The sequence below is a fragment of the Pagrus pagrus genome (genome assembly GCF_965226575.1).
Source record: "Pagrus pagrus genome assembly, chromosome: 11".
Classification (NCBI taxonomy): Eukaryota; Metazoa; Chordata; class Actinopteri; order Spariformes; family Sparidae; genus Pagrus; species Pagrus pagrus.
Genome location: NC_140195.1, coordinates 13,677,471 through 13,703,402, shown reverse-complemented (window position 1 = coordinate 13,703,402; position 25,932 = coordinate 13,677,471). Strand labels below are relative to the sequence as shown.

The window sequence follows — 25,932 nt, the reverse complement described above, 5'->3', positions numbered from 1 at the left end:
ACCCAATTTCCCCCAGGGATCATTAAACTATTTCTGATTCTGGAGATATCATGGCAACAACAATTTTATTTTTCATTTTCATTTGAGCTATACTCAATACTGTCTGCATTTCTGTGCACAGGACTCCTTCAGGATGAGATAACCTAGACGACATCACTATGCCGACTATTGAATTCACAGACTGAGCAGTAGTCTTAATGACTAATTAACAAACCTCTATGTGCAAAAAACAAACAAACAGTGGAATGCCCCTCTCACAAGTCAAGAGAGGAGCTTTTAGGCTGATTATTGAACTGTATGAATCAAATCAAATCAAATCAAATTTTATTTGTATAGCCCAAATTCACAAATCACAGTTTGCCTCAGAGGGCTTTACAATCTGTACAGAGACGACACCCTCTGTCCTTCGACCCTCGATTCGAGTGAGGAAAAACTTGCCCCAAAAAAGGCCCTTTTAACAGGGAAAAAATGCGGAAGAAACCTCAGGGAGAGCCACAGAGGAGGGATCCCTCTCCCAGGACGGACAGACGTGCAATAGATGTCGCATGTACAGAGCAGATCAACGAGATCACAATGTATTCAATTATAAGCGATGGTTGACAGGAGTGAAAGTACACAAAGATGTATTACAGCAATAATGATGAAATGCACATGGAAATGTGATTACTAGTGATAACAGTAGTAATGATCAATGGCAAGGATGGTATGTAGCAATGCAGTATGATAATAGTACTGATGAACTAAGGTATACAATGCAATGATTATGTAAATTGTCTCCCTTTGAGAAAAGATTGGCAGATGTAATTACCCTTTTATAAATGTTAGAGAAAATAAACTGTGGATTGATTGAATCATTTTAAAAAATGAACAGTTAAACCCTCTAAATGCTTACAACAATCAGGTGTGATTCCTGACTGTAACAAGGTATATATATATATATATATATATATATAATATATGTAGATTTTAGGGTGTTTTTCTGGAGTGTGTATATATGTTTTCTTTGACTTACATGCTGATACCAGAAGAGGCGGACATGCACCAGAATGTCCAGACACCTGCCAAATGTCCAGTCTGACCTGCCAGAGATGTGTATCATCTCCTGTCATCTTCCTGGTCATTCTGTCATACAGGTCAAACTGCAGGTTACAACTAAGTCTTTGCCCACACTGCATGCATTAATCAAACCACTGTTTATTCTGTGGGTAAGCTCGGCTTTTCTCTGTGGTGCATTGCTGGTGCAAGCTGACGTGCACACTGCGCTCACCTGAGGAAACCTCTCTTTAAAGAGAACAAACTGTGCCCCCGGCTGTCAGCTTCAATCAGCTTCTTTAAATGCCATCTGCAGTATAGGGAGCTATTAGAAGGAAATAAAACAGGAAATATAAGATCTAGCCTGTTTTGCTCAAAGGATAGAAGAAAAAACGTGTATCAAAATAAATATTTACCTTCCCCTAATATTAAAAACACAAGATAAAGGATAACTTACCTCAGATAAACTGTATCTTCTTAGTGTTCCTCAAACAAAACCTACAGTAGCAGAAACTCTGACCTCATCTCCATGAAGCTCGGTGGCTTCAGTGACCACCTGCTGATGCAATGACTGTAAGGTGCAATTATGAGGTTGAGCTCTTTAATTGAAGCCACTCTTACATTTCAGAGCACTTATTCATAAACTTTAATCCCAAGAAACTATATAACTTTCCATCTCTTTACAAAATACAGATATTGACTGAGCAAACTATCATAAATACAGCAAATTAATATATGTATATTCATTGAGATTTTCCACAGAATCATATAATGCATGCAAATATATAACCATCAGAAAACTCTGTAAATAAGCTCATACATAAATTTGGTATTCATTCAAATTCAGATTTGAGTTAGGTCCAGTTTATAAAACATGTCATTTCAAGTATTACACCAGTTTCTTGTGGTGACTCATGGCAGGATTTTAAATTATATTGTGTTATGTTATGTAATGTTGACTTCCCTTCAGTAAACAAGTGATGTAATTTATGGTTGATTGCTATTAGGGCTGCACGATATTTGAAAAAAGTGACATTGCGTTATTTTTTTGTTTTCTACAATATACTGGATCTATATTCTGATATGAAAAAATGCTGACATTTTCAGCAGATGACTTGAAAAGATCTATTTGGAAATAATGAATCTCTTTCAATGATTGAGGTGATTTTGCAGAGGACTGCATGTCATCAAACAACCAAACAGACCCTGTTTTGTTTTATAAATTGATCAGGAATGATTATAACTGGTGGTTTGCTGTGCATGAAGAGCTTGCATGTTACTCACAAGAAACAAACCCTTACAACGGACAAAATAATGTTATATCAGACTGTTTTACTTTTGTATCAAGCAGCAAAAAAGTTTTGGCAGGATGTGTTTGAGTTAATTTGCCTTACTTGACATTGCTTATGTGAATACGCTGCATGCACACATTACACTGTTGATGCTGAAACAATATATTGTGCAGCCCTAATTGGCTTTATCAATAACATGCCTGTTGCTCTTTGTCTGCGTTGTTTTAACTTTGCAGACATTTGCATTACTTGCTTTATCCACCTTTGTTAAGATAGAATAGATAGTAAGCGATGCTAGGATGCCGACTGCAACCGAGTGGACGATTATGTAATATTATGTACAGTGGCTGATGCAGAAAATGTAAATTCAGTATTCATCATCATCATTGCAGTTACCGTCTATGGAAAGCTCATCTTAAAATAGAAAGCAAACACTCAAGACAGGAGTCGGGTACTTACAACCTTTGACTAGATTCTGTTGATACAGGAAAACCACCTTTCCAAAGTTCACATATTTCAATTGTGGCTGCATCACATCAACCATCATAAATGAAAAACAGCTCTCAGGGCTATTACTCAAGCTATGCAGAATAACTGCGAGATAAATTCCTCAAATACCTTTTTCATTTGTTGTCATCCCGAAAAGGCCTTTTGACATTGATACGGGTTATGATAATAGATAATATCTTATCATAACCATCCACTGATGTGTTGGTATGTATCTGAGGCATTCATCATGCACTCGGTCAGGGGCGGCATTATTGTGACAATATTTATTATTCTGACAGTTACAGAGATGTGTTACATTTAGGGAGCTTCAAACTCGAGGTGATCCATCTAAAATCATATATTAAGTGTGTAGACTTTACATTCATTAATGGATAATCCTATAAGTCAAGATAGTAAACAAAAAACGCAACCCAACTATGTTCTCTTCAAATAATAGACGTACAAACGGACTTAATTATTTGCACACAAAACTGACATTCTTTTATTAACCTCTCTGTCATCTAAAATAGAGCATCTTAAAAATTAAACAGTGTTAAGTACGAGCCCTCCTAATTAATAGTGCTGATATGATAAGGGGGCAAGTGTGGAGAAATCTGATGACAAATATGGATTCACTTATGTGTATGTGTGTGTGTATGTGTGTCTGAGCATGTTGCCCTCAGGTCCTGAAGAGCACAGCAGCAGTCACAGCTGTCAGAGCCACAGCAACCACTGGCCCCCAGATCATCCACGGCTTCTGAGAGAAAAAAAAAAAAGGTGGTGACACAGAAATGGAAACATGAGCGTCACCGCATGAAACCCGCCCATCCCAAAGACCGCAAAAGCTTTGACAGAGGGAGCTTGCCATTGAGAGCAATGCAGTGCACAGAGAACACGAGTTAGCTCTTTAGTAGGCAGGCCCATCACAAGCCAACTGACAGAAACAGTTGTTAAGCGTTAGCCATCCAGACAAGACAAACAGATGTCAGATGTTGGAACTGTATGATTAGAAAGGTTAAGAGTTTCTCAGACGTCAATTTTTGGAGTTTCCCCCCGAGGAAGGCATTCTGGGGAATTAGGAAAACCTGATTACGTCATGCAATGAGCTAGAAGACATTGATGAGAATGAAAGATGTAGGCCGACTTGACAGGAGTAATGTGTACCTTACTACCACAATGCGCCGAAGCACCAATACAGCAAAGCCAGGATAAGGCCGATGACTATGGCTTGAACAGGCAGCAATAGGGATGTCTACAGAAGGGAAGGGATATTATAGTAATCAGCTGCAACGGGACATACTTTAGTTGGGTGTAGCTTTATTAATAAATCCCTCAGTCAATAGTCTGTGTGTGTAATTGGTGTTTATACAAATCTCGCACACGGCTGTCAATGTCTAAAAGCAACAGTAAAAGACAGTGGATGAGTACAGGGGAGCAGGTGTGCTGGGATAAAAATAAATATATATTTATGTGCTTTGAATCCTACAAAAGATTCACCTTTAATGCCTGACGATATTTCACAAAATATAATTATATTTTGTTGCAAACTTTGAAGCAAAGCTCATGCTTCCAAAACCAAAGCAACTGAAGATGCCTGCTTCTTATGAGGGCTGGGCGATATAGCCTGAAAATAATATTTAGCTAATTTTAGGTTATATCAGGCTACGTATAAATCTCAATTAGGGCTGCATGAAGTGAAAACACCTTACTGCAATTATTTTGGCATATACGATGCCATAATAGTTGATAGAAAATAATAAAACATACAGCACAATAACAATATGATTCAACATTAGTGGGATAATAATCGCATCACAGTTTTCATTATTAATGAAAAAAACTATTGAGATCATGATGATGCGACACTTGTTGGGGTCCGTACCATTTGAACTCTGTGTTATCACCTTTATCAAAAAATTGCAGCTTCTGCTATTTGGATATTACAGTTTTGAAATTATTCCAATTAATTGTGCAGCCCTAATCTTGATGTTTTAAAATTCTGAAATCTCCTCAAAAGCACTTAATAAATGTTAGGACTGGGCAACAAAATCAAAGAGCAACACATTTTTAACTAAATACCCCGAAAGTACTGTGACAATAGTGTAAGCATGACTAAATACTTTCACACAATAAACATACATTTTTGATCAATAATCATCAGTAATGTGGATATAATGACTGAGTGGGTAAAAGCAAGCATCAACCTTGAAACTAAGAAAAGACAACAACATTCTCAAAAGAAAAATTATCTCATATCAAGATGACGATATAAGATAGATATATTGCCCAGCCCTACTTCTAATGCAAGTTAAAAGCTATGCTGCAGTTTTTGAGCTTAATTGCAAGTCATCTTTTTTCCACTTCATGCATCTCCTAATATATTATGTCACATTTTTTTTTATAAATTTAGTTAAGAAAACAAGAATGCCTTCTCCTCTCTGTTGAGTGTATGATAGACCAGCACTCACCTTTGTTCCCTTTTCCTGCAAGTCCTTCATGCTGGATTTGCACTCCTCAAGTTCATCTGCAAGCGACTGCTTTTCTTGCTCAGTCTTCTCATATTTTTCCTTTAGGTCCGACAACTCCGTCTTTGCCTCCTCATACTGCATAAAGCACATTAGAATGTCTTAATTAAAGTGTCCATGGGACAAATTACTGCCACTCTATGCATTTTCAGAGTGAATACGGCTAACAAGGGAGCATGCTGGGGCCAGGCTGATGGACTCGCTGATTGATTCTTTGTCCCCTAACAGGGCTTCACAGGATGAGATCAGTCTTAAAAAGGACACTGTGAGAGCACTCAGTTTCCACTTTTATTCAGTGACTGAAAGAGCAACACCACACTGGGATGAATGTCTTGTGGTCAAGGATGACTTCATCTCTGCTTTCTGCTATTCAACAGTGCCTCTCCTGTCTGGGTGTCATGGCAGGGGCTCACTTCCATTCAGTCTGCTAAATCTGACTGGGAGCATACAGTAGTGTGCCACTGCCAGCAGCAAGCAACCTGTTTAGACTGGAGACACAACGGAGTCCCATAACCATAAGAAAGAAGCTGCCCAGCACTTGTAGATTCAACTTGATTGTTACGACATTTTAACTGATATCAAATTGTATACACACACACACACAACCAAACATAAAACACTACATGTCCTGATAAGTATCAGCCAGATGGGCTGATAAAGAATCAGAGCCTTTATTTATCATGCCTGTCAAAGTAGACAATCCTGCCTTTAGGCATTAGAGTTAATTTACTAGCTTTCTCAGCTGGGAAAAAGTCAAGATCAAGCTCCCCTTAACTGAGATAAAACAATTTAACATCATTGGATTCAACTAGGAGAGGACATAATTTATTTCAGTGTCTTCTTTGGATTAGTTCAATGCTCACATAAAACTACAAACAATGATGGGACAACAGAAGATTTTACTGTGGATCCCGATAACAAACACTCAGAATAAGTGGATCATGATGAATTTCTAACAGGATAATTATGAATATCCTCACATCAGTGACTTTAAAAAGCTTGTTAACATACAGCCCTTTGTTCAATTTTCTGATTTACTTTGAAATTGCCACAAAGCTGAGAAACACAGAATCCCTCACAAAAAAAATGTTTAAATCAGATGTGTTTACAGACTTTAGCTTCTGAATTAAGAACGGCACAGAGATGATTATGATTTATGATTACCTTATTTCAGTTTAATTGATAACTTTTCACTAAAAACGAATATAAAAGTATTTGTTTCTTAACCAAATGTAAGATTAAGTAACACTGGAATGTTTTAGTGCAGTTTTAAGAGTTGTAAACATATTCATTATCGGGAAAATAATGGCTATTATTTTGGCCAGGATGCTTATGACATGATTTTTTTATATCGTCCCACGCCTGGTATAAACATAAGGAGGATGAAATCTAAATTGAGATAAACCTTAGTATCAAAGCATACTGGTTATACTTGACCAGGAAAATGAACTGACGACAGCGGCAACAATTTATAAACATAGTCATGTGCCAGCCATTACGTAGCTAATGTAGACAGCAGCTCTGGTTACAAAAGAAACAGTATCTGTTTCATCACAGGAGTGAAAAATGTGACTGAGCAACAACAAGTGTAGACAAGGTTCAGCTGTCAGCTTTGAAGGTAGAAGTATTCTTAGCTTTAGAAGTAATTCCTTATAGTGATTCTGGGATATTTGACACTTGGTTGATTACTTTTTAGTTTTGAGAATATACCTCTCTCTGCAGAGTCTTGCTGCGGCTGTCCGCTTCTTCCAGTTGGGTTTGCAGCTTGGTGCTTTCCTCCTGGTGCTGGAGCTGCATGGCCACCAGCCTCTTCTCCAACTCCTGCTGGGATCTCTCCAGGGCTTTGAGGCCGTTACTCAGCTCAGCATTCTGGGCACGCGAACTTGAAGAAACAAAACAGTTCAAAGGGTGAAGGCTTACACAAAGCAAGGTGTGTGGTGCGCTGTGTAGCAAAACATGTTGGAGCAGAGTCAAGCAAATGAAACAGAGGGAGTACAAAGGGGGGGAGGTGAAGCTGAGCTCTGGATAATGTAGCACAGTGCACTGACCTGGCAAGGTCTTTCTCCAGCTGCTTCTGTTTCTGCAGCGCTGCCTCTTTCTCAGAACGCAGTGCTGCACAGTCACTCTGCAGGCTGCCCTTCTCTTTCTGGTGAGATTTGAGGAGTTCCTCCTTCTCAGCCCTGAGGGAGGCACACTCCGTTTGCAGACTGCTTTTTTCCTTCTGGTGCTTATTGACAACGTCTTGTTTTTCAGATCGCAGGACAGAACACTCCTTCTGTAGGCCATTACACTCCACCTGCATGGACTGCAGCTCACCGGCTGTGAAAAATATATGGTTTTATGTAATGGAGCAAACTTTGAGCAGATGCCCTTTTCTTAATTGGTTTACTTATTATACATGATACATTTTCTAGGTGCTTGTACAGCCTAGTGTACATTTAAGTGAGTTGACAAGTCTCTTAGTGCTAGAAACAAAAAGAGCTACAGTATATTTTAAATCATGAGGCCATTGAGCAACTCATTCTCCAGTAGTGATTAATGTTAAGACCACTGCATGAAATTCAATTTAGTCGTTTTGAAACTGCTATTAAACTTTCTTGTTCATATTCAGTGCAGCAACAGCAATCCATGGCTCAATCGTGCAGATATTGTACAGAAATTTTACCGGCCATCATCATCATATTTAGTCTTATTTCGGGGATTTAGTAGTAGTAATACTAGTAGTAGTAGTAGTACCTTGTATTTCTGCAGTTTTCTGCCACTGCTTGCTTTGCTGTTGAAGGTCACGCTGAAGGTTGTCGATCTCACGCTCATATTTGTTGGCTGTCTGACGCCATTTGTCCAGGTCCTTCGAGGCGGTTGACAGGTTAGTCTGAATGGCAGCGATGTCACGCTCCCGCTCAGCAGTGGCGGCCTCCAAGGCACGTTTCAGCGCCTTCACCTCATCACGTGCACTCTGCAGCTCACTGTGTGAACTGGAAGAGACATCTATCTGCTCTCTGAGGACGCCCATTTCGTCTTGGAGCTGCCGCAGTTGGCCTGCACACACCATGTTCAGTGTTTAGATTAGGAGTGTAAACATGTTTCTTATGATCGAGAAAACTTTTCAATCCACAAACACACAGATTTACCATGAAGAAGTTTTATCTGTTTTGCAGATTCATCAGCTTGGTGTTTATTTTCTTTCCTCTCTTCCTCCAGGATACCTGTGAATTATGGTAGCATTTATTTCACATGTGGTTGTTAGCTTGTGTGTGCACAGTACTAGGTGGGGGGATTGATGTGTATCTTATTTTCACCTTGTATCTCCATGCATTTGTGCTTCTCGGTATTAGCTAGCTCCTGCGCTTCTCGAAGCTCATCATTCAAGCGCTGGATAACCTTTTCGGAGTCACCAGAGGACCCCATGTTTGACCTGGTCAAGTCATCTGATGATGAAAGGGAAAACAGGAATAATTATCCAAATTAGACCATCGTCTCTCCAAACATTAGTGTATCTAGCTGTGAGGGTAGCGCTATTTATCTTCCTGCAAAGTCACTGTAGAGGATGTAAAATTTACACCATAATGATACATCAGGCAGTAATGACGGCAATTAAACTATAAAAATAGATGAATAACTCCAAGTTCCACCATGTTCATTCTGCTTCAGTCCCAAATATTTAACCAGGGCTGACATACGAGATGATTTCCCAAGATATTAAAATGGGACTATTACATAAACTAATTGCTCACCCAGAAATAGACACAACTGCATTATCTGTATTTTCTAACCAAGCTTTCATTCCAAATCATCCATTAAACCAGCAACATACGAGTCTCTGGCACATCTACTTTGCTTGTTAACACTGTGTTACAGTAAACAATACACAAAGGGAATGGGCTAGCCAGCGTTGTCAAGGGTCTGTTGTGTTTCCTAGTCGTGGAAACAAACCCCACAAATACTTGGGCTTTGCAATGTCCAGAGAATATTTTGATCCTCTAATCTACCATGGCTAGGAAAAGAGATGACCTCATCTCAGGCCAGGCATTTGGCAGAGGGGAAAACAAGAGTCGCGACAGGTCAAGCATGTGCACCATAAATGGACACATCAGAGGACTGCAATGAAAAAATGCATTTGTAATGTCATTGTGTCTGGCACACACGACTGGATAAACACAATGAACAAATACGCACACATGTTGTTAGTGGTGGCATTGATAAATGTCCCAAATATGAAAGCGTATGAAGCGACTACTGGAGGCTGGTGGCACCCTCTGACTCGAGCACATGACCACCCTGCTGTGTGCCAGACAAAGGATGGGTGGTCAGTGCTCTGTCCTGCATGTGTGTATGAGGTTGTGTGTTTCGTGCGTGCATGCATATGTATGAGTGAGAGTCAGAAATGTGTGTGGGCTCCCTGTAAGTAGGGGTCGTCTGTGCTTGGTTTGTATGAAAAGACGAATGTCCTCTGGAGCGGACGAGATAACAGCGGTATTAGATGAGGGCATCCAACGTGTTATCTTTAGCAACATTAGTTATTACACCAATTACGTCTTAATGTCAGATTGACACATGACAAAGTAATAATGGGAGTAAAAATACCTCTCTGCCTAGTTGGGGATACTGAGCATCATGCTGCCTCAAGTGATGACACAAAAAAAAAAAAAAAGATGTAGGAGAAAGTCTTTTTTTAGCTCAAGTGCTGAGGGCTAGAGCCATCATGCTCCATCTTTCCCCGCTGTCGGTTTCCTTCCCAATGAATGTGACGGTGGGTTCGCACTGCTTGGACTCAATGCCTACAATATTCAGTGAATTTCTGCTGATCGAACCGCTGGGGGTGATATTAATTTACAGCCACAGAATGTGCTGTATATGACTGAAACTGAGGAATATCCTTGTCATTTTGAAAATACTGCTGTCGTGAGGACACTGTTTGCTTTGTCCTGCCTATATGCTGTGCAGCGTAGCATCACAAATTCATTCGTCATGCAAAATTGATTCACTCACGGATATGCTCACACATCGCAATGCATTATCCGCTGCATTCTATGGTAATAAGCCACCCTAAATGTCACTAACACACATTAGTCAGATGATGTGCCCTCTGTGCAAAGAGACTCCATCTTCTAATAAGCTGTTGACACTAGAGACATCAGCCTCTAAATCAAGGCCATCACAGCACAGCGCTGTAAAAAGCTCTCAAGCCAACCAGCTGCGCTTATAGCTTCAGACGCTCTTCTTAAGCGTGACTCATGCTTTTTCCTCTCTCCACCTTGTCACTTACTAAGATACGCTGTGTCAGGTGAGACTCACGAAGAGCAAAACACTGTCATTTACTTCAATTCTGTTCGGTAATTTCTTCAGAAATAAAGAAAAACAATACAGCAAGGTTACCTTTGATCAGTGAGACGTTATTCAGGGGATCACTCAGCTCTTTATCATCCATTTGTTTATCTGTAAAAAAAAAAAAAGTATGACAACATATCAGGTAATAAAATAAAGATATACAGCATTCAATCGAGTGTTAATGTTGAAAGTTTTAAATAAATGTCTTAATCAAATGATTAAAGACGTTGGTTAAGGATTTGAGCATTCTTAAAAAAGGTAAACACATAAATGCATGATCATCTATAAACACATAGCAAGTACTCATGGAGGAGGCAGCTGCATAGTTGCTGAGAAATTCTCTTAAGTCACAGAAAAAACATAATAATAAATGTTCAAGAATAACACTTGAAGGAAAAATTACCTTAGGTGATCCGGGAGCTACAGTACTGTATGTGCTGAGGCTACAGCAGTCCCTGACATGAAGAACTCTTCTCCAACTATGAGATTTTTTCAGATGCAAAATGGAACAGTCCAAGCAGTGAGGGGGAGGCAGGGGACACCAAGGGGGTGACAGACACTGTGTACCGGACCTCCTTGCTGATGTTAGACTGAAGCCAGTGAAGACAAAGATCTGGCTGAAGTAAAAAAGACAAACACCTCAAGTGTGGTTAAAATGCTACTGTAAAGGTGAGTTAGATGAGTGGCCTATAAATATGACCCCCCCCTATTTTGTGGTTCAAGTCCACAGCCCCTCCACACTAGGTCATGCATCCGAGTAGGGCACCTCGGAAGCTGCAGCTGCATACTGACACAGAGGGGTTTTGTTCAGGGAGCTGAGCTCCTCTTTGGCCTGATACTGGTACTGATGTAAAAAATCTACAGGATGACACAGAATAGGGAAATTAAGTGTGAGAGTGTGCGTCACCCACAATCCTGTTTCCACTCTCGTTGCCACTGTTTTGTCACTTTGAATTCACAGATTACTGGCTTTCAGGGTTAGAGCTACATGCCATCCTGAAGGTTGAAGTTGTGCTGTAACTACTAAAGGGACAGAATGTGCTTGGTTAATTTGTGATTTATTTGACTATAAAATATCAGCGTTAGCCTCTTCAGCGTGCCTTGAAAGGCTTATAAGGGTGTGGCAGAACAGACATATTGTAAAAAAACAGTTGCCTGAACTGAAAAGAGTGTCACAGCAATATTTAAATACCGGTTTTTATGTGTAAGCAAATAAATGCCGCCCTCTGGAAGCCGTTATAACTTGTAGCGACACATAAAAAATTCCTTGAATAATGTATGAGCTCCACACACAGACATTCAGGTTTCAAGAGGGCGGGAGCAGAGGGGAGATTGTGGTTTAGAGGACATCCGCGATTAAAGGAAAAGTTCACCCAAAAATGAAAATTTAGTCATTATCTACTCAACCCATTATTGAAGGGAATTTGTAGTCCACAAAACATTTCTTCAGCTATACAGCAGTCTCCTAAATAACTGAAGTAGATGGGGACTGGAAAAAAAAATAACATCAGAAAAAACCATAAAATGGCTCCATACAGCTTGTATAATGTAATCAAAGTCACTGGAAGCTCCCCAAATTGATTTGAAGATATGCTATTTACTGTAGCTGTCACTGTAGCTGCTAAGCTAAAACCATTAGCACAGCCCAGCTCAACAGTGCACCAAGGGTGCAAACATTGTCTTTTCAGATCAATCTCAGGGCTTACAGAGACTGTCATTAAGATGGATAAGCTGTATGGGGCCATTTTATGTTTGGTTGGTTTTTTGTCAAGACTCCCATCGACTTGAGTTGTTTAGAGGAATGCTGCAAACACAACTTTGCTGCACAGCTCCACAAATGTTTTCCATCTGCAGAGATAACGACTGAATCTCCATTTTTGGGAGAACTTATTCTTTAATTTACCTACAAAGGCATGCTAACTTTCAAGTTGGTGAGTCCTGAGCAAAAGCTGATTTATCAATGTAGTCCAAATTATTTTTCTGACATCAGTTCACCTTTTTATTCAATGTTGTGCGCTTATCATGTCTCAGTGTGAAACTCATGTCACTGGCTCAAAGTATGAACAGCTCTTGAGTCAACCGTTTTTCCCACATCAGTGCTTACTTAACTTTTATACAGAGAGTGATTGATAACAGAAAGCATCAGACTTATCAAGTCCAGTGTTAAAGCGGAGACCGTCACCCAGCTAGATGTAGGAGTCTAAATTACAAGTGAAAGTACATTAAAAAAACACAACGCTATCAGCTTGCAAGTTTAATGAGGACACAGCTTACTGCTTGCAGCTACAGAATATCAGTAATAGCAAGTGATTTGGGCTCAGAAATGTAAGATCCAGGTTTCTTAATGAGTTTTGCTGTGTAGCCAGATTCCAGCATGAGACTTTAACCTTGGTGGAAAGGGTAAGCTAGTAAAAAGGATTACAGATTAAACCCACAAATCACCAACGGTTGTCAATAATCAACCATTCCAACCTTCTACTCTACTTTCAATTAAAATTTACAATATTTACAGACCGGATGTTGGCATCCCAGCAGGCCATTAATTTACTCTAGAGAACACTAAATAGCCTATCTTCAGTTAAAGAGATTAAGAGTCGAAATAAGGGTTCACTACACAGACAAGTGAACCCACACAGGGTTTATATATAAATAGGATATAAAATTCAAACCTCAAGATCCACTTCATGCTATATACATACAACTTTCTGATCATTTTGGAGGATTATAACCTTCATACAAGCAGGATGTATTGCTGGGCTCTTGCACTGAACTGCATTAGTTTAGTTAACCGGCAGCTGAGTGTATAATTATGTATATGAATAGTTGTGGAAATGCATATTAGCTATTTTAAAAGGGAAGATAAATAGTCATTTAGGTGGATTTTATTCAGGAAAATCAGGTTGTAATGTAGACTAATTTAATCAGGCTGTATACTGAACTGGATGACTAGTGACTGTCATATTTTGAAGTAGCTTTTAATCATATTCCATTAAATAAACTAACATTTAACAACTGTATGTCATCTTAGCTTATATTTAACTAGCCAGCGTTAGTTATTTACCTGAGGGTTACTATCCATTAAGCTAACCGTTTGCTAGGTTGCCTTAGTTACCTAACGTTACTGGATATAGCTGATAGCTAACTGATAGCTACTTGTTTGACTGTTCTCTGCCATTGCCTTAAAAAATACCTAATAAACGACAGAGTTACATGTGGCTTGAGACGAGAAGTATTTCAGCTGCCTTAACTCACCACCATACAGCTCCAAATGTAGGTTAGGTTAGCATTAATTGCTTATAAACGCTAACTTAGCCTTAAATAATCAAATGACGTTTCACGCTAATTGCAAACAGGAGGTGCCAGCTGATGTTAGCTAACGCTAGCTGCCTTTAACTCCACATCGTAGCACAAACGTAACGTTAAAAGCACAAGGTAAAGCCGACAGGGCAGTTTCAAAAGGTTCAAATCTGGGCAACAACATTATAAACATCCCTCAACTTCATTTTAAAGTTGCCTCATCCGCCGGGTGGGCGTTGCCTTTCTGCCTGACGTGTCAGCCCGGTCCATGCAGTTTACTCATAGGAGTTAACATTAATGGAAAAAAAAGTGATACTGAGCTTCAGGGAGGAGTTGTGAACATCACTGCTCAAAGGTTTCTGTCACTAGACGTCTGCCACCAGATGTCCGACGGCTAATTCTCCGCGTTAACCCTAATTTGCCGCTGTTTTCGGATCCCCAAATGACTTCCTACATCTCAGCCTGGATTTGGAGTGAGAGATTTTGGTTTCCCGAAAATGTTACATGGGCGGACCTGGAGCGTCCACCACCTGGTGTGGACTATCCCCGACTGGGACACTTAATGTACGCCTTCCCTCTGGCTGTCGGGGTTTTTCTGCTACGACTGCTTTTTGAAAGGTAAAAGAAAAAAGATATAGGGCCTTTTGTTTGTTGTGAATGTTTGCTGAAGTTCCTCATTTTGGGTTTCTGTGGTGTGTGTGTGAGAGCACAAGCTGAGGGTTTCGGTCTCATATGTGGAAAGTGTTGTTCATGGAGGAGACACAGCTTCAAAAATGGGAATAATATAAATGTCACAGCAATCTTAACGTGTGAGTCATTTGTTATCATGAGCACAAACAGCTCCCTGTAGACCTATTACTCTGTTCCCTGCTGTTACACAAAAGTTTGATGTGATAATGAAGTTAGGCACAAACTCCTTGTTGGATTCACATATGAGATTGCCTCAGCTTCTGCCTCTTCGTGTGACAGATAATTATTGCCCTTCTCTTCTGTTTCCTGTTCTAAGATCCTCGAGACTACAAGAAGTAAATGTTGTCTTTGCCTTCACCACTTAATTAACAGTGTTGGCATTCCTGTGTGATTATCATACATGGAAATAACTCCTCTGACTTGAGACACCAGTTTTTACCTTGCTGAGCTAAGGATAGCCCAGGGGAAAAATAAACAGAAGTGGCATTATAATTAACACACAGTCTAATTCCTTACATGATAATCCCTGAAACTGAGCATTTTGTGCCTGGCCTAGTTGGCTTTTTGAAACCAGTCTGTGCAAAAAACTAGACAGAAATAAAGTCACAGCGAGAGTTCAGCCAAACTAAAGGCCGTGCAAACTTTCTGCTTAATCTAAAGTTAAACAACCAAATACGGGGAAAAAGCCAAGGCCTGGTCTGTGCTCCTATTCATCCAGTCTCTTTCCATGTTGGGGGGAAACCGCTCCAGATAAGTGGGTTGTACTGAGATTGAGATCTAATAAATGGCTCCGAGTTTCAGCGTGAACACTGGTCAGCTCAACCGGATGATCTTGTGATACACATCAGTATTTTGGTTAAAGGCGGCCCTCCCATCTGTGTCTCCCACCCTCTCACATGATAGTTCATTATGCTCTGTTTAGACGAGGTGCTACATTCCCCACGGATCCTCGTAACCCTTGCTTGTGTCTCACCCTATGGGCTCTATTGTACTCTGTCCCTCCCTCTGAAGACGCACACATGCATGTCAAACATTACTTGTGGGGAAAACTGTTGAGGCTCAACAGTTTATGTCAGCGAGGGAAGCCCTTAGCCAATTTTAGCTAATAGTTCATCCATTCCTGTAGCTAAAGTGCTTGACTTCTCTCTCTGACTATCTCCTTGTCTGAATGTCTCTCTTAATACCACACCATCTCTGTGTCCCCTCCCTCTTTTTTTTTGCCTCGGTCTGTGTGTACACAGGCTAGTGGCCAAGCCCTGTGCCCACATACTTCAGATTCAGGCGGGAGTGCCTCGCCGAGCTCAGCCCAATGATGTCCTAGAGAGGCTGTATCAATCCAAAACGGTACATAAGGCCCATGTTTGTTCTGTAGTCCATGAAATCTTCCTCTACACACTGGAATACAGATGTTAAACCACCACAGGCATGATATGTTCAGTAAATACTTCATGTGATTACTATTTGTCCTGTACTGTCTCTTTAGTCCCCAGACACGAGACAACTGGAGGGACTCTCCAAGCAGCTGGACTGGGATGTACGGAAACTACAGAGATGGTTTCGCGTCCGCCGGAACCAAGATAGACCCAGTACGCAGATAAAGTTCTGTGAGAGCATGTAGGTTCCTGCTGTGTAATGTGCAACCAGTTAATGAATGGAGAATTTTCTGCACTGCAGTTGTCTGCCGGTTGATCCAGCTCTTTTGGAAACACTGAACCAGCTCAACAAGTACTGGATTGACTACCATGGGGTTGCCACCTTTGGTTTTAAGTAAAATGTGTCAACAACCTTTTGATGGATTGTCATGGTGTTTGGTTCAGACATTCATATCCCCCTCACGACTGAGAAGCTAAGAATTTTGGTGATCCCTTAACTATTCATTGAGTTTCATCCAGTTGTTTCATTACCAAATATTTACACATTTCATCATGCTATCATGTGACACATGTTAAATGTAAATGCACTACCACACCACACTAAGATGGTGAACATGGTAAATGTTAGCATGCTAACACACTACATTAAGATACTGAACATGGTAAATGTTAGCATATTAGCACACGACACTAAGACAGTGAACATGGTAAATGTTAGCATGCTAACACACTACATTAAGATACTGAACATGGTAAATGTTAGCATGCTAACACACTACACTAAGATGGTGAACGTGGCAAATGTTAGGATTCTAACACCTTTCACCAAGATGGTGAGCATGCTAAATATTAGCATTGTTTTCATTGTGAGCATGTTCACTTTAGCATGTAGCTCAAAGCACTGCTGTGCCTCGGCAGCAGCATGACTGTAAACTCCTAGTCTTGTTTTTCAAGAAGAGAACTTTCAAATTCTGCTCTTTTCTTTCACTTCAGGTGGCGATTTACATTTTACTTGGGGATTTTCACCTATGCCATGCGGCATTTGTGGGTGGTGAGTTGAATTGGCATACTGTATGATGTACAATACTGTTGCACTGAAGTCTTTGACAGTTTGAGCTTGAACAAGCCTACTGTATGTTTTTGTTGATCTAATCAGAACACTCTTAATCATATTTGCATTTAATCTATTTTTGTCAGTCGCCTTGGATGTGGGATGTCAGAGAGTGTTGGCACAACTATCCTTTTCAGGTTTATATTTTTTCTATTAACTGCATAATCATATTCAACTGCCAATATTATGACTACAATCCTTTCAGCACCATTATGTTTTGTTAGGCAGTTGGGCTAAATATTTGTTAAAGGTTTTTTGCTTCACTTCCTCCCAAAGGCTCTTAGCCCTGGACAGTACAACTACTATGTAGCTGAACTGGCTTTCTATTGGTCTCTGATGTTTTCCCAGTTCATAGACATTAAACGTAAGGTGAGTCAACAACGGCTTAGCTGACACTATTGTTCAGCCTCTCAATCACACCCTTTTTTATCAGAACTGTTTTTCATATTCCCTTTATATCTCTATCAAAGCAGTGTGTTTACAGGCTTAACTTTCACACCATTCATGTTACCAGTTTATAAGGATTTGTTTATCATTATGTGCTCTGGCAGGACAGGTTAAACACAAAATACTGCTTCACCACACAAGATTTACAATGCATTTTATTCATATATATATATATAGCTTCTGTCATCGTAGTATTTAGGCAACAATGCCTCTTATGTATATAGCTTCTCTGCCTGCCATGCCAATGTTTACACAAGGCCTTTCAGTTGGTGTTGTGACAAGCAGTCTTGATGTACGAGAACGAGCAGCGAGGATCAGCCTGAAACTTCATTTAATTGTTCTATGAGCTGCAGATGTATTTTAATTTACAGTGCAAGTAACTTGAGCATCCTGTTTACCCCCCCCTCTCTCTCTCTCTCTCTCTCTTTCTGTTATGTCTCCTAATTTCTTTGATGGCAGGATTTCGTGATCATGCTTGTCCACCACCTGGCCACCATAATGCTCATCACGTTCTCCTATACCAACAACATGATAAGAGCTGGCACTTTGGTCATGTGTGTGCATGATGCGTCCGACATCTTCCTTGAGGTAAATAACTCGGAGATGAAGATTGTTCTTATCGTGCCTGTTCCAAGAAGCAATCTCGAGAGTGTTCTGAGGTTAACTCGGCAAACATTGCTGCACTGTGAGCTACCTGCACTACCTGTCTGACAGAAACAAAGGAAACACCTCTCTTAACCTTAACGTTTCAGTGGCAAGTTGTCATTGAAATTTAAATTGCACAGGTGAAAGGTTGTAAAAGTAGCTGTGAGTTACTTGTACCACCTGTCTGACTGAACACATCGACTCTTATTGGCACGTCAGTTGTGCGTGGGTGCCTGTGTGTACTTAAACCTGTGTGTTTAAAGTTACTAACAGAATGAAACTGAATGTTTACCAAAGGGGGACAAAAGAAGTATGTCTTCGTCATTGTGGTAGTGGTTTGAGTCGAAAGTCACAGAAATAGGTGTGAGCTACTTGTAATACCTGCTTGACAGAAACAAAAACGCATCTGTTATTAAAATTTCATTGACAAGATGTCAATGAAATGTAGTTGCGCAGGTGCAAGGTTGTAAAAGCAGCTGTGATTTACTTGTTCTACCTGTCTGACTGGACAAACACACATCTCTTATTAGCACGTCAGTGCAAAGGTGTCATTGAAGTGACTTGATAGCAGTACTTCAGCCCATAGAGAGATGAGTCATGCCCCTTCCGGTGGACCACCATGGGACCTTATTTCAGAAAAAGTATCTATGGCAGTGAATAGCAAGAGACAACTAATTTTTGGATACCGTTTTATTGTGCCATGAATTACACCTATGATGTTTGTCAATTTAAAAGATAGAGAGTTGTACTGAGAGGTGCTAGTTCACCTTGGGGTACTGTTAAAGGACCCTTGAGCACTTGGCCACAGACCCATCGCTGACATCATTCCACATCAATTGTGTATAGGTTTCTGTGTGTGCTTAGACCTGTGTTTTTAAAGTTACTAACAAAGTGAAACATGGATTTCACCAAAGGGACAAAGTATTCATCAATGTGTAGTAGTATAAGTATAAGGTAGTAAAATTAGGTGTGCGCTACTTCTAATACCTGCCTGACAGAGACACAAACACATCTCTTATTAGTGTTTCAGTGGCAACATTTCATTACTGTGAATTGCATCAAAGATACTGGTGTGATATTTTCTTATCGTGCCGTTGTTGTCATTAATTTCTTATTCATTCCCAAAGGCTGCCAAGTTGGCCAACTATGCCAAGTACCAGAGGCTCTGCGATGGCCTGTTTGTGGTGTTCAGCATAAGCTTTTTCCTCACTCGACTCGTCATATATCCTTTCTGGTGAGACAAATGAGTGCTTATTTATATATCAAATTACACACTTCTTCCAGCTTGTCAGATATTTGAATGTTTGACAGCCATTATTACACTAAATTAGTCTCTTAATGAACTAAAACTTTCTATAATATATTGTGTGCTCCAATAACGCCTATATGTGTGTATTTGTTGCAGGATTGTTTACACTGTTCTAATCGACAGCTGGGAGATCATTGGGCCATACCGGGCCTGGTGGTTACTCAATGGGCTGCTATTGGTGCTGCAGACTCTTCACATCATCTGGTTCTACCTCATCTCCCGCATTGCTATCAAAGCCATATTCAAGGGAAAGGTTAGTCTGGCTGTCTGTTGTGTGTAGTACAGCGATGGAATGTAACATATTTGTACTTTACTTGATCATTTTATAATTTTCTGCTACTTTATACTTTCCCTACATGTTGTCGTGCATTTTAAAAATTAATTTACTTGTCAGCAATCAGATAAAAATAATAATAATCAGACATTTGCTCGAGCACCACCATGATGTTGACATTTTTGTATTTTAGCAAATTGTCCTGACAACTATTATATCTATTGCCATGAAATTGTATCATTCATGGTCCCCAGGGGACAGAGACTAGCTTGGGTGAGCCCAACTTTTTATCGAGCACCACCTGACGCAGTAAATTATCCCCATACTTACTCAATCGTCACAAGATTTGGGCTGATATTCATTGTTGCCAGATGAAGAATCCAATCGACTTTGGTGATCTCTTGACCTTTCCTCTAGTGCCATCAGCGTTTTGAGTGAAATGTCTCGACGGGTATTGCATGGCTTGCCCTTAAATTTGGTTTGAATTTGTCCATTTAAGTAATACATCTGTAAAATATCTGTAAATTGAAAGACATTGTAGTCATCCTGCATCGGGATGGTGGCATTGTCACTGTGAGCACGTTGGCATGCAGACAGCCTCGCAGAGCTGCTAGAGTGGCTCTACATGCTTTAGTTTTGTTTTTATGTTATCTTCCTCATTATTCCAACTGTTAATTAAACTGCCACTCCTACTTCTGTTTTTATTTTACAGGTGTCAAAAGACGACCGCAGTGACATCGAGAGCAGCTCAGACGAGGAGATGAATTCAAATAACAGGAAAACTCCCTGTCAGACACTAAAACCAAAGGATGGCAGTCACATCGGTAACCTCAACGGAGAAACACATGACCACTGTGTACAATGAGGGAATATTTACCACCAGTGTGTCTTTGTTCACTACCTGTGTGCCCCAACTTGTCAATTTGACCCGCTGAGAAGATTTTTTTTTTTTTCAATTTGAAAATGTTGCTAAGTTGTTCAGATGGGGTGATTACTTGGATACGGGGGGAAGTCCATATGTGGAATACAGACTTGACATTGTCTGACTGAGTCAGGTTTACACTGTGTGAGGTTTACATCTGCTTTCTGCTTACAGGAGTAGACAGAGAAATGTGTGTGGTCTGTCTGCACCTCGCTGTGTGTGCGTGTGTGTGTGTGCGCGTGTGTGCGTGTTTTCAAAGTTAGAAAAATTGCAGCAAGTGCAACTCTACACTGCTACAGTTAAAACTCATTTTTATACATGTAAATAGACTTTATTTGTGAACTGGTAATATATTACACAGCTGTAAAAGAAATCACTGCAACTGCCTTACTGAATATACTGCAAATATCTCTAATACTGCCAAAGATTTCTTAATAAAACATTATCGTATCAAACTGAGTTCCAATTGTGCAGCATTTTTACCATGTGATGGAGGGTGACTTTGAGGGTATCATGAGTAGGCTATCTATCTAGTTCAAGACTAACAAAGAGAAAAGCATAATACAATCCATCCATCAGGTTGCAGTCAAGACAGCGCTGTCGGTGATCCTCAATGGACTAATCCATCTCCTTCAGTATCTTATTTTATCACACTCGTCCATCATCTCAAAAACATCTTCACTGAAGTCGTTGTACTTCAGACTAAAAGAGACAGAGACATAAGCAGAGTTGGATGTTGGTTTAAAAACATTTGTAGTACTCTGGCTCACAATCAACTGAAGTGAATCAGGCTTACATCATCTCCAGCATGTTTTCGCTGTCCTGCATGACCCGGACGAGGGCTGGGACGGAGGCATCGGTCAGTAAGTTGTTTCTCAGTTCCAGGCTCTTTAAAGTCTTACTGGCTCTTATGGCAGCACACAAGTCCTCAACACTGGCATCCGTCAAACCTGTCATTTCAACGCTAAAATAAAAGGGAGAGGCAGTTTCGAATGTGGGGAACACGGCAATATTGCAATAAAAATGGTACAAATAGAGTGTTAGAGGGTCAACTCACTCCAGATCCTCCAGCAGACAGTTTGGATGTGCAACAGCATCCCAGAGATGTTTAAGCCCTTGGTCTCCTACTTCATTTAAACCTACAGTCAGAGTCTTAAGTTGAGAAGTCCCACTGCTCAGCACTGAGCCCAGTTCCTTGAAGACTGACTGGGTTAATTCGCATCGTGTCAAGCTGTAGGGTGGAGAAGAAGATGTTTGTGAGAGGTGGTACCATATCACTGATAAATCAGAACATGATTAATGCAGGTTACTGTACCAGAGTTTTTTTAGTGGGCATGTACGTCGACTGAAGGCTTTGCAGAGCAGCAGCGCCCCCTCCTGGCCCAAATCATTCACTGACAGATCCAGCTCTGACAGAGAGCAGTGCTCTGACATCAAGGCCGACATCAAATGAGGACAGCACTCACCCGTCACCTCATTGTCAAAGACACTAAAATAATAAACAAAAAGATCACAAATTAAAATGTACAGATATAAAAAAAAAGGTATATTTATGACTGATTCATTTATTTTTTGGGTGCTAAGGGACACTACTGTCACCAGTTTCATCATCTTGAACACACACACTTACTTGAGGACCTGCAGTTTAGAGAGCGGGTGCTGCAGGGCTTTGCACAAAGCCTCCACACCACTGGAACCAACAGTGTTTTGTGTCAGGTTCACTTTTCTCAACTCTGAATGGCCAGAACACAAAGCTGCTGATAAAGCCTCCATCGATGCAGCAGTCAACTTGCAGCCTTGTAGCCTTTTAAAAATTTAAAAAAGAGTTACCTTTCAAAGCTGAAAGTCAATTATTTAAACAAAGAGAGCTCTGACAAAAAACAATAACACCCTGTAAAAAATACATACTCAAGCTCCTGTAGTTTGCAGTGAGGACTGTGTAGTGCTTTGCAGAGTTTCATTAAGCCCTGGTCCCCAATCTCATTAAAACTCATCTCTAACACACACAGCTGAGAGGTGCCCGAGTTCAGGACAGACACCAGATCTTCACAACTTGCATCTGTCAGACTGCATCCTCGAAGACTGGGTAAATTAAAAGAAAAAATATGAAGGACCTGTTATCTGAACTCAGTGACTTTCAATGAAGTGAATGCCTCGAGCTAATCTTACTGGAAGTTCTGCAGCTTGCAGTCCCTGAGTCCAGCACTGAGGATTTTGAATTTGTCGTCTCTGAGGTCGGTGTGAGAGAGAGTTAGATGTTTGGTGATTCCTCTGCTGAGGGCCGAAGCCAGATGAGGGCCAGCCCCAGTAAGCAACGAGGTGTTTGTCAAGCTGACAGACACAAAGAGAAATCATACATATGACCGCGTAATGAACATATAAAAGAAATAAAATAAAATAAATAATAAATAATTAAATAAATTTTCACCACTTACTTAATCTCATGTGACAAGCTCATAGCTGGAGCCAGCACTTCTGCTTGCTCCTTTGGCATTATCCTGTTACCGCGCAGATCCAACTGCTCGATCTCTCCGAGGCACTTCACAACGTAGTTCAGAGCTACACAGTCCTGGAGGCTCAGGTCTCCATAGCTCAGGTTCATTCGTGCTGGGTGGGTGATGATTTCCTTCACCAAACTCTCATTTTGGGCTTGATGAAGCATATGGAGGCAGTGGTGCAGCTGGTCTTTGTAGTATCTCTTCAGTGTCATCTCGGGGCTGCTTTTAAACCAGGATCTGAAATCTGTGATCCGATCTGGGTTCAACTCCCCCAGCAGGGTCTCCAGTGGCCTGCGCTGATCTGGCTCTGAGAGCACTGACAAAAAGACGTATAGAAACTTGGCTCTGCCTTTGTGCTCTTTGAACATCTTCTCCACCCCCTCAGACGTCGACTTGTCCAAAAAGTAAGACACGGCAAAGAGGAACTGCTGCATCATCTGGGAGTGGAAGGAGAAGACACGTCTATTTGACTGGTCACCGTAAACTTGGAAGAAAGCATCGACCGAGGTCGGAAACCGTTGAAAACCAAAGGAATCCATTTCCTCCTTGGTGCAGCTCAAATACTGGTCAAGGGAGCAGTGAGACGCCATCTTGCCGAGGGCCAACACTAACTCTGTTCTGCTGTTCTCGTTCAGCGAGAGCATCTGAATCAGGTGGATCAGGACATCTACATAGAGCTGAGATAACATCTCAGGAAGTTTTGCTCCAGCATCCATCAGAGACTTGTAAATAGAACAAACTGTCCAACAAAACCTTGGGGAGGTTGAGATATCATAAAAACCAACGGTCCTCTCCATGTGCATCAGGGCTTTCTTGGCAACAGCTGGGTCAGTGAAGAACCCGTTAAAGTAGGCCTCTCTTTGAGGCTTCAGAAACCCCAACACGTGAACCCGGGTGCCACTCACAAAATTCAGACATCCTGTAGGTCTGGTTGCCACCAAAAAGGTAGCACCTTTCAGCAGTGATCCATTGAGCAAGCTGGCCACTAAACATGACAGTGAGGTTGCCTGGGTGGGGTCAGAGCAGAGGGTGTGGATGGACGGGTCCAGGCTCTCTTTGCACTGATCCACCTCATCAAAAACAAACAGCACATCCTCAGGCTTCTTCAGAACAAGGGGCAGGGACTCAGGAGGGGTATGACCGGGATGGTGGAGCATTAACATCTCCAGGGAGAGCGTCTCATAAAGAGAATTCAACTCCCCAAACCGGAAATGGAAAACATAGGTAAAGTTTTGAAGGTGTTCTCCTTTCGCCCAGTCCACAACGAGCTTCTCCAAAGCGGTGGTTTTACCTGAGCCTTCAGGACCGTTCAGTATGACATTTTTCTTCTCTTTAGACAGAGCGGTGAGGATGGCATGATCCAGGGAGGGCAAGCTGTCTTCCTCATTTCTCCCCCTGACTTGAACTTCATCAGTCAGCGGGGAAATGTACTTACAGTTGTTAATCACACTATCTGGCAGCTCTCCACCAAGGAGTGTCGACATGCCCTTCGGCTTCAAGATGTGAGCCAGCACTGTGTCTTTGTCCATTTTCAAAAAAATCACTGTTGTGAAAATACAGAAAAGATAATTGACTTTGAGCATGATTATCTGCAGGGAAAATCTCATTCTTGCCTGCAATTATAGTGTTATGAACTTTGGCAGCTATCTACACACACACACACACACACGTTTGTCAAAGTACAGTAACAGTTGATTGCAGACATTTCTCAAAACCCCGGAAGTAGAATAAACATTTACCTTGTGCGCAGAGATGTTGTCAATCAAAGTAAACTAGACAAGGTGTCGTCCAGGTGAATTCTCTAGAGAGCAGACAGACTTGAGTTTTGGTGGTGGGGGTGCGCCTGCAGCTGCCACAACCACACGAGCCGCGAACAGCTCGAAACAGGAAGTACGTGGTGCTGCTAAGCCCTGAGCGCTGCCTTACAGACGACATGGAGCGCTGCACGTAAACTGGTAACAAGAAATAGCTCAGCGTAAATATCCTCCAAGTAATAACACTGTTCAGCTGTTTTATAACGCAATAAAAAAAGGTTCATTTACTCTAGTACTATACTTTACTTGAGTATTTCCGTTTTATGCTGCTTTATTCTTGTTCTCCACGACATCTCAGAGGGAAATGATGTCTTGCTGCATGTATTTGAGTTGAGCTTTAGTTATATCAACAGGCATATTATGACGCACATTTACTCCGGAGACACCCAGCGGCGTCTCCTATCAGTTTCACCCAGTGTTGGCAGCAGTGTTAGCTCGCCTCCCAGAACCTCGCGCTGCGCTGGAGGCTGACCATCACCAATTTACCCTTTTCGTTTGATTTACACAAAAGCAATGTATCTTCATGCGGACTTCATGGTATCAGTGAACATTTTGATTAAAGAAAATGCTAAAATGATTTCATGCACCACACTTATTTTGATTACGAATGTGTTATGTGTTTATTTTGCTAATATATTTATTATAAGACAATGGCTTTTCTTCTCAATAGCTTCCATGTCATGTCACCCAGTGAAGAGAAGACGGATGATTTGAAAGAGGAGTAAAGGCATCCATCTGTCCATGTCATCAATGTCAAACTGGAACAACAGCTGTGTCTCAATCAACCAGTAGCCTATAGGATGACATTTGGCAATGATTTCGAGTAGATCGGTCAAATGACCTGGAAGATTTTAAAGAAATTGGCCGATGTTTTCATGAAAAATTA

General features: G+C 40.9%; 3 protein-coding genes across 8 annotated transcripts; 1 reads left to right on the top strand and 2 right to left on the bottom strand.

Moving 5' to 3' along the window:
- Nucleotides 1–1,660: 1,660 nt before the first annotated feature.
- Nucleotides 1,661–14,253, bottom strand: slmapb (sarcolemma associated protein b). Of its 6 annotated transcripts, none has more exons than XM_084367449.1 (11): nt 14,165–14,253; nt 11,070–11,283; nt 10,715–10,774; nt 8,638–8,766; nt 8,470–8,544; nt 8,075–8,377; nt 7,387–7,657; nt 7,049–7,220; nt 5,282–5,416; nt 3,978–4,065; nt 1,661–3,570 (listed from the first exon to the last, which is right to left on the bottom strand). In XM_084367449.1, the coding sequence occupies exons 3-10, from the start codon at nt 10,764–10,766 to the stop codon at nt 3,982–3,984; spliced, it is 1,221 nt and encodes a 406-aa protein (XP_084223575.1). In that variant the 5' UTR covers nt 10,767–10,774; nt 11,070–11,283; nt 14,165–14,253; the 3' UTR covers nt 1,661–3,570; nt 3,978–3,981. The 6 variants fall into 6 exon arrangements, with proteins under 6 accessions (XP_084223575.1, XP_084223574.1, XP_084223579.1 ...); XM_084367448.1 differs by lacking the exon at nt 14,165–14,253 and adding an exon at nt 13,919–14,143; XM_084367450.1 differs by lacking the exon at nt 14,165–14,253 and adding an exon at nt 13,919–14,143 and having other exon boundaries at nt 3,480–3,567.
- A 144-nt stretch (nt 14,254–14,397) lies between these two features.
- On the top strand, nt 14,398–21,193 carry LOC311265609 (ceramide synthase 5-like). Its single transcript, XM_084367454.1, has 10 exons — nt 14,398–14,581; nt 15,895–15,997; nt 16,137–16,267; nt 17,020–17,077; nt 17,224–17,274; nt 17,414–17,506; nt 18,044–18,172; nt 19,357–19,463; nt 19,635–19,791; nt 20,525–21,193. Exons 1-10 carry the CDS (start codon nt 14,406–14,408, stop codon nt 20,675–20,677), a joined length of 1,158 nt encoding a protein of 385 aa, XP_084223580.1. The 5' UTR covers nt 14,398–14,405; the 3' UTR covers nt 20,678–21,193.
- A 97-nt stretch (nt 21,194–21,290) lies between these two features.
- LOC311265605 (NACHT, LRR and PYD domains-containing protein 3) lies at nt 21,291–25,093 on the bottom strand. The gene is made up of 9 exons (XM_084367445.1): nt 24,972–25,093; nt 23,170–24,775; nt 22,904–23,065; nt 22,643–22,816; nt 22,365–22,538; nt 22,050–22,223; nt 21,792–21,965; nt 21,531–21,698; nt 21,291–21,436 (listed from the first exon to the last, which is right to left on the bottom strand). The coding sequence occupies exons 2-9, from the start codon at nt 24,759–24,761 to the stop codon at nt 21,367–21,369; spliced, it is 2,688 nt and encodes an 895-aa protein (XP_084223571.1). The 5' UTR covers nt 24,762–24,775; nt 24,972–25,093; the 3' UTR covers nt 21,291–21,366.
- Nucleotides 25,094–25,932: the final 839 nt, after the last annotated feature.

What these genes read in the sequence shown, in the direction of transcription:
- slmapb (XM_084367449.1), bottom strand. Translation starts at nt 10,766, where the DNA reads ATGGATGATAAAGAGCTGAGTGATCCCCTGAATAACGTCTCACTGATC. An exon ending in GCAAGACTCTGCAGAGAGAG is followed by an intron (nt 5,417 to 7,048) that starts GTATATTCTCAA and finishes TGCTTTATGCAG; the next exon opens with TATGAGGAGGCAAAGACGGA. An exon ending in TGCAGGAAAAGGGAACAAAG is followed by an intron (nt 4,066 to 5,281) that starts GTGAGTGCTGGT and finishes TCCCTTCTGTAG; the next exon opens with ACATCCCTATTGCTGCCTGT.
- LOC311265609 (XM_084367454.1), top strand. Translation starts at nt 14,406, where the DNA reads ATGACTTCCTACATCTCAGCCTGGATTTGGAGTGAGAGATTTTGGTTT. An exon ending in GGCTGTATCAATCCAAAACG is followed by an intron (nt 15,998 to 16,136) that starts GTACATAAGGCC and finishes CTGTCTCTTTAG; the next exon opens with TCCCCAGACACGAGACAACT. An exon ending in CTCGTCATATATCCTTTCTG is followed by an intron (nt 19,464 to 19,634) that starts GTGAGACAAATG and finishes TATTTGTTGCAG; the next exon opens with GATTGTTTACACTGTTCTAA.
- LOC311265605 (XM_084367445.1), bottom strand. Translation starts at nt 24,761, where the DNA reads ATGGACAAAGACACAGTGCTGGCTCACATCTTGAAGCCGAAGGGCATG. An exon ending in TGTCTGCTGGAGGATCTGGA is followed by an intron (nt 21,699 to 21,791) that starts GTGAGTTGACCC and finishes CTTTTATTTTAG; the next exon opens with CGTTGAAATGACAGGTTTGA. An exon ending in GAAAACATGCTGGAGATGAT is followed by an intron (nt 21,437 to 21,530) that starts GTAAGCCTGATT and finishes TGTCTCTTTTAG; the next exon opens with TCTGAAGTACAACGACTTCA.